At 46.7% G+C, this 7,712-nt stretch overlaps 1 protein-coding gene across 1 annotated transcript; it reads right to left on the bottom strand.

The window, feature by feature from the left end:
• Window positions 1–926: 926 nt before the first annotated feature.
• On the bottom strand, window positions 927–6,647 carry LOC128911161 (deleted in malignant brain tumors 1 protein-like). The gene is made up of 6 exons (XM_054205518.1): window positions 6,326–6,647; window positions 3,779–3,929; window positions 3,227–3,438; window positions 2,786–2,958; window positions 1,713–2,101; window positions 927–1,194 (listed from the first exon to the last, which is right to left on the bottom strand). Exons 1-6 carry the CDS (start codon window positions 6,645–6,647, stop codon window positions 927–929), a joined length of 1,515 nt encoding a protein of 504 aa, XP_054061493.1.
• Window positions 6,648–7,712: the final 1,065 nt, after the last annotated feature.

Below are 7,712 nucleotides of genomic sequence, written 5' to 3'. Positions count from 1 at the left end.
AACTTTCCCTGGTCTTCTGGCTTCCTTCTATGCTGAGCTCTTATGTCAAGCCCCCCTCTCTTCACAAGGTGAGCCATCACCACAGAAAGCATTTCATGCTTAGATTTTAATCTTGAATTGTCAATGAAATTGCTCCATGCAAGAAGATTACTCAGTCCATCAACTTACTCAACCAATGTGATCAGCTGCAGGTGTTTACCAAGGCTTACATGACCTAGTATGGAATTGGGTTCTTCACTTTATGTTTCAAAAGGAACCCAACAAGAGTGAAAAACAACTGCCAGGAGCCTGACAGCAATAATAAGTGGTCGTGAGAAACATCAGCTGGAGCAGGGGCTGAATTCATTTCTCACGGATAACAAAAGGGTCCAACTGTGGGAAGGATGAGAGGACCTGGTTACATTTGATCCCTCACCTTGTTATTTCCAAAACATTAGATCGGGTTTCAAGATCAATCACTTTCTTGCACCCTGATACATCCAGGGCACTCTAGATACACATCAAACAAAAGTTATATTAGTAGAGCTTGCTTATAGAACTTAAACTGCAGCTTAAGCATTTCAGTGTTACCATTAAGAAAAAAACCAACAAATAAAAACCTTGGAGATCGCAAATTTGTCTGGGAAGCTTTCAAACTGGCTTTTCAGACGTGTCAGCTACAAGTCGCAGGCAGTTTGGGAACAGGCGAGTTCCACAGAGCTGCCTGTGCCCCGTCTCGTCAGACTGCCCGCAGAGCTGCTGAATTAGCGTTTTTATGATGTGCGAATACAACTGATGTGAAGTAGGATTAATAGGCAAGAGTCAATTAAGCACATGCTGAATGTTTATTGTTTCATTCAGAATTATGTTGGCATTTACAGATGGTATCTGCTAAAGGAGACAAAGTTATATTCAAAATCACGTGCATTCACGTTTCTCACGTGCATTCAAGGTTTCTCGGTACCACCTTCCCGAAGCCGTATTGGCCCAGCCACAACAGTCACCCTTTCTTGGCCAGAGCTTGCCTCTCTCTTGGACCTAGTAATACAGCCTTGGTAGCATCTGGAAGAATAGTCATAGGCCCTGCACACCACTAGTTCACATTGCAGGTAAACCGATGGACCGTAATGAATAAACTGGAAGGCATTGAATTTAAACCGGACCACGTGATTGTAGGGTGAATAATATGTAGCATAGGTAGAATCTCGAACACACCTACAAAGAAACAAAAAAACCTCTCATGAATACACACCGCAATCAGTCATTTACACACAATATAACACATAACATGAAAAGTGATTTTTAAATGAGATGAAACTGGTTCAGACACCTGCAATTAGGTAGGAAAAGCAAGCTGCCCTTCTTTGGCAGCATTGAGCCATGTTACCTCCCCTCAGCCTGTCCTGTCTAGAGACCTCGTGGTTTTATGTTTTTCTGAAGGCGTTTTATCCTTACCTGAGATATGTCATTGTTACATCACTATAGCCATTTAGTCTCTTTGTCAGGTTTAAGCTGGGGAGTGCGCGTGTGTTATATTTCGAGTCAATCCATTCCCCTTCCCCCAGTAAACCCTAAATGCCCACGTTCATGGATTAGTTAGAAGCTGGCATTAATGTATGCTGTACTCACACTATTCCATTAAAAATAATTAAAAAACAAGACAAAATTAAAAAAGAAGAGATACAGGGGTTCAAAGGCAGTTCTATCTATAGTTTTAAGGCATATGAGCTTACCCATTCCTGATTATATCATAGGTCATTGTTGTAAAATTGTGGGGAGTGGGAGACGCCACACATGTGTCCACAAATAACACCAGGTTTGAATCGGAGCTGTGCAGGTAAGCTTCAAGAAACAAATCCTGGTTGATATTAACGTAGTATGGCGAGTCATACACTGGCCATGAGAAGTACGCAGAATGATAAAATGTAAGGTTGACATCATATCTGCCATACTGAGTTTCGTTGACTTCGAAATTGTCCTCCGCAACATACATTATTTCTGCCCATGTGTTCTGGAGCATTTTGCAGTGAATATGCAGGTGAAGGTTTCTAGTTCTTGTGATTACAGTACCAGAAGAGGATCCTCTAATAAGGTTGGAATAGGTTATTGTATTGTTGTTTCCCTGTTTGGCATATAAAATAAAATGCAAAATTAATTAATATAGTCAGGTTTCCTATTATGTATTCTAAACTTTGCTATATTCTTACAGCAATGTGCGCAGTGAATGCATTATTTCCCAGAAAGTCTACCGTGGAGAAGTCTGAACCTAGTAATTTCTGTTCTCAAGATAAGAATCCGTAATCTACATGTAATATTCAGCAACTACAATGTGGACCTGAGAAAACTACTCACACTACATGTAGACATAAATAATTAAATACAATCTGTACAATCCTTTGAACGTCAAATGCCTGAAGGATCTGGTCCAGAACAGTATTTAAGCTTAAATCTTACTTAAAACACAATCGGTCATATTTAGTAACAGCTTTGAGACTTTTTTAACAATGACACTCAGCTTGGGACCTTGAAAATGTTAAGTATTTGCTTCCTACCACACTTTATTCTTTGGAAGATCAATAACAGGCTATGAGTGAATACTGTGGCAGCAGATGCAGGAACTATGACTGTCAATAAACCTTATCCCTCGGGAGAGGGAGAGGTAGCCCATAATCACCAGGACACTTCCACTCTCTGCAGACCCCAGCACAGATGTCGATTTGGGCTGGTTTTCAAAATGAATTATTTGGTTTGAATTTTTATACACTCACAATATTTGCACGTTCTGGTGAAACATTTCAAGTCATACCTCTCTCACTGTGCCACAGCGAGTGTATGGTATGTCGAATATAACATACTCCGATGTAATGTTGGGTTTGCAAGAGGGGTCATTCAAGGAGAGTTTCCAAGGAGAGTAGCCTTGTGACTGAAGGTAGTATCTGCTCACAACTGCACGCATGTAGTCTGGCAAACACGACAGCACTAGCAGATGGCAAAGAAAATACGTTACAAGCTCATTGAAGTGACTGAAAAAGGTTATACTTAAGTAAACAATATTTTTTGCAGAAGCAGCTGATGTTGCAGAAGGAGTTCAGAATCCAAACCAAATACTTGCCTCTCTATGAAATACTACAGATCTGATTAAAAATAACATAAAATGAGTGATTCATTGAAGTGGTACAACAAAATTAACACTCAGTGAATTAGGAAATAATTGAGACGCAGGTTTCTGTTTTAAACATGAACTTACTAGTGTTCTGATCTGCTGGAGTGGAATAATAGTCAGCCTGGAACCCTCTGTATGTGTATCGAGAGTTACTGTAAAACCGGACAGTCAGCAGGTTTGAAGAAGACTTGTACGTGCGACCATAACCAGAACAAAATTTCCCAAGCAGAGGAGAGGTATAGAGTGGCCCATCATAGACTTCCACATAGTCAGACAAGCATCTGCCACCTTCCATCCTGGGGAGCAAACATGAATATTTAGTTAAATGCTTCTTGCTTCTTTTTTCTTTTTTTTTTCTCTCTCTGCATTTATTTATTTTTTTAACTCCAATTAACTGTTCATAGCAAAAGAGTACATTTTACTGCTATGACTATCAAATCTTTGGAAAAGAAATTACAGCCTCCGATTTCTGTCTCATTAGATGACGGCCACATTGTTGACTACATAAACAAAAATGAATACATTTTTAATCTGAGATGTACTAAAAGCTGTGAAAAACATTCTTGAAATCGAGTTTAGTAATTCCAAGGTGTAAATCTCATACACCATCTTCCCATGTAATAAATTTTTACTTACTGAACATCTCTAAATGTGAGTGTGACAAGGAAGTTGTTCTTTACTTCTATTTCCCAAACACAGTTAGCATTGTTTGGATAATTTCTGGGGTAAAATGGACTCTGTAATGTCCCAGATGGAGAGGAAAGCAAGCCTCCACAAGAGTAATCTTCTGCAGAAGAAAACATGAGAAAAAAAAAAAAAAATATATATACACACCATTTAAGGTTGCTTTTGGAATATGTCTATGTAGAATTTATAAGTCTAAAATTTAAAGGCAGTGACTTCTACCAGCTTCAGTGGGCTTTCTATTAGGTTCATGTATCATCTGAATGCAGATTAGGAGATGCTAAGCACACAGAACAGCTTTTATAATGCTGATCTTCACTGTCTGCACCAGCAGGATAGGGTATTTGTCATAGAACTGCACCGTCATTGGGGTTGGACCTCCGGAAATCAGCTGTTCCTTGAAAAATTCACAGCTGAGCCTGGTTCGCCTCTATTACAATTGCTAATGACCAAAGAGAAGGAAAAAAAGGATCAAAATTACTTTGTTTATGAATGAGAATGCTGAAAAATATCCAATTCATAAACATGAAGCTCTTCTGTCACAGTCAAAAGGCATGTATAAGATTACATACAGATCAGTGCAGCCTAATCAAATAACATGGGGATCAAGTCTAAGGAGTAAAACAGAGTCATGCAATTCTAGGATAGTTTTCAGTACACGCTCAAACTACTCTTAGAAAACAGAAACATGTAAATGGACGCCATCTTTGAATAATATTACAAATTAGAAAAACACACATTTACTTATTTTAACCTAAAGAAATGCAAGATGCCTGCATAGAAAGATCTACGGAGGACTAAGAGGTTTTCAATTATTTTCAGTTCTTAGCAAACACGAAAAAAAACATTCTCTCACTAGCTGACCTATAATTCACTATGTAAACAAATAAACATTTAAAATATGCACTATCCTCAAATGATGTGCTTAAACAAACAGCTGAAATAGGCATCAGAAGAATAATGATACTTAAGAAGTGGTCCAAAACAATGCTTCCTAAGCACTTCTGAAATTACTGCTCAAGTGCAAGGAAGCAAGTGACTACACGAGGTGTGAAATTAACTGCACGGTTATTTTGGGATAGTTTGAGGGATCCTTATATTGGTATTCAATGAAGAGGAAAAGAAGCAAAATTCTGAGCAATACCATTCTTCTCATAGGCTGCAACCATGACGAAAAAATTCCTCTGCCTGCACTTGCAGCCACACACAAACTCAATACGTGAGCCCCCATCTGGGGAGCCCATACCAGATGCTCCATAGAGGTTCTAAATGAAGATCAGGAACAACTTACTCACTATGAGGGTGACTGAGCACGGGCACAGGTTGCCCACAGAGCTGGTGGACTCTCCATCCTTGCAGACAGCCAAGAGCCACCCAGATGTGGTCTTGGGCAGCCAGCTCTGGATGGCCCTACTGTAGCCAGGGGGTAGGACGAGATGTGCCCCTGAGGTCAGTCCAACCTCAGCCATCCTGGGATTCTATGATCCACAACTGGGGGCAGGAGCTACTCAGACCCCTCACAACCCCTCTGGACATACCTGAGGTTGTTGACACGGTGGGCATCGAGCTGGTGCTACCTGGTGCTGCAGGGAGAGAGCACCAGGTAAGCGAGCAGCATTTTGCAAAGAGAAACGACCCTCCAGGAGTCTCCCCTCCCCAGAAAGGGCTCCTGGGGCACTGAAACCAGAGACCCGCAGTCACCACCTGGATGAATGGCAGGTCCCTGTGGGGCTGCACCTCAAAGCCCTCCCCCTCCACCCCACCAACCCAGAGCTCAGGGAGAGAGCAGGAGGTGAGCGAGCAGGCTTTCGCCTCAGAAAAAAGAGCCCAATGGGAGTCAGCCCTCCCCACGGGAACCCTGGGACACGTAAACCTGAGACCCACAGCCGCACTGGCACCTGGCGGGACCGAGTGAGACCAACCCAAAGCATCCTGTGCTTGTGTGATCCTGAGCAGGGGCAGGACATAACCAGACCTCTCGAGCCCTCCAGGCCCTGCCTGAGGTCAGCAACAAGGCGGGACTTGACCTGGAGCCACCTGGCGCTGCTGGCACAGAGCAGCAGCCGCGCTGGCTCCTCAGCGACTCCTCAGCTGCCCAAAGGAGTTCACTGCACTGCGCATGAACTCATCGGCCCTCTTGACTGGGGGAAAACAAGCAGTAACCATGAGCAGGAACCTTGGCCTCTGCAGCTGCAGCGACCAGCGTGCCACAAACGAGCAACGCCTCTGCCTGCAAGAAGGACCCTAGAAACCAATGGCAGTTCAGCAGCAGCGCTGGCGGAGGAGGAGAAAGCCCCAGCCCTGCCCATCGGGCCAAGAAACAGTGTTGTGGCAGCGGGCTGGTGGCAGTCCTGCCCAGAAAGAAGCCCCCGACCCAAAACGCCTGTCAGTGGGGCCGGGGGCTCTGGGTGCCACAGGTGTCAGGAGCCGTCAGAAAGCCCTTCAGGAGGAGTTTGGGGTTCTGCCCTGGCCAGGAGTAAAGCACAGCTCGGGCCTTACCCGCGGTGCTGCTAGAGGCGGGAAACGAGGAGTAGTAGGCCTGGAAACCTCTCCTGGTGACGCTGGAGTCACTGCGGAACAGGATGGTCATCTGGTACCCAGATGACTTGAAGACACGATGGTTGTTCTGGCAAACCTTCCCGAGCAGTGGGCTCCCAAGGTACTTGCCGTCGTACACCTCGATGGCGTCGTACTGGCAGCTGCTGCCTTCCAGCCTGCGGAGGGAGAGGAGGGTCTGTCTGCACTGTCGGCTGTGCCACCTCCCAGCAGGAGCGCTGGCAGGAGCTGCAGGGCTCAAGCAACCCCACCCCGTTCCCGCCATGGCCCCGGCACACGCGCAGAGGCCACCAAGGCTCCGCCATGGGGACGAAGCCGCCCCTGAGCCCACGGCCAGCACTGGGCACCCTGCCCACACCACAGCTGCCACCCCACCGGACTCACTCGACATCCGCAAACTGGAGCTCGACTCGGAGATCCAGCTCCGGCAGCTGTATGTGCCACACGCAGCGGGCGTTGTTGGGGTAGGAGTTGGGGTAGCCCGGGCTCTGGACTGAGCCAGACCAGCCCTGAAGCAAGCCACCACAGGAGCCGGTGCCTGCAGAAAGGAGCAGAGCCCAGGGACGGGCAGAGATCTCTTGAAATCCTGTCTCCAGAAGCCATCGGAGAAGGGCATGGCCACCAGCATGGAGGCTCGGCCACAGCCCCAAGGAGACCCTCCCTCCCCGCTACGTGGCCGCACCCCGAAGCCTCATCCCTGTGTCCCCCCAGCCCAGAGCACAGGTTGTGCTTGGCTCGGGCAGCAACACCATCGGTGGGGCCAGGCCGTCCAGTGGGACACCTGTGACAGGAGATAACCACAGCCCTCAACCCCTACGGACCTATATGTGGTCAACGACACGGGGGGAGTTCAGCTGGAGTTGCCTGGTGCTGCAGGGAGAAATCAGCAGCATTGCGCCTAAGAGGGACAACCTGCGGGGAGTCAACCCCCTCCAAAAACCCAGCCTCTTTCCAGTGGTGCCAGGAATGGCTCCAGTGGTCACGGGCACACACTGAAACACAGGACGTCCCCATCAACATCAGGAAACACTGCTTCACTGCGAGGGTGACTGAGCACGGGCACAGGTTGCCCACAGAGCTGGTGGACTCTCCATCCTTGCAGACAGCCAAGAGCCACCCAGATGTAGTCTTGGGCAGCCAGCCCTGGATGGCCCTACTGTAGCCAGGGGGTAGGACGAGATGTGCCCCTGAGGTCAGTCCAACCTCAGCCATCCTGGGATTCTATGATCCACAACTGGGGGCAGGAGCTACTCAGACCCCTCACAACCCCTCTGGACATACCTGAGGTTGTTGACACGGTGGGCATCGAGCTGGTGCTACCTGGTGCTGC

Source organism: Rissa tridactyla, chromosome 6 (genome assembly GCF_028500815.1).
Source record: "Rissa tridactyla isolate bRisTri1 chromosome 6, bRisTri1.patW.cur.20221130, whole genome shotgun sequence".
Lineage (NCBI taxonomy): Eukaryota > Metazoa > Chordata > Aves > Charadriiformes > Laridae > Rissa > Rissa tridactyla.
The sequence above is the reverse complement of the archived record's forward strand: the minus strand, read 5'-3'. Positions and strand labels throughout refer to the sequence as shown.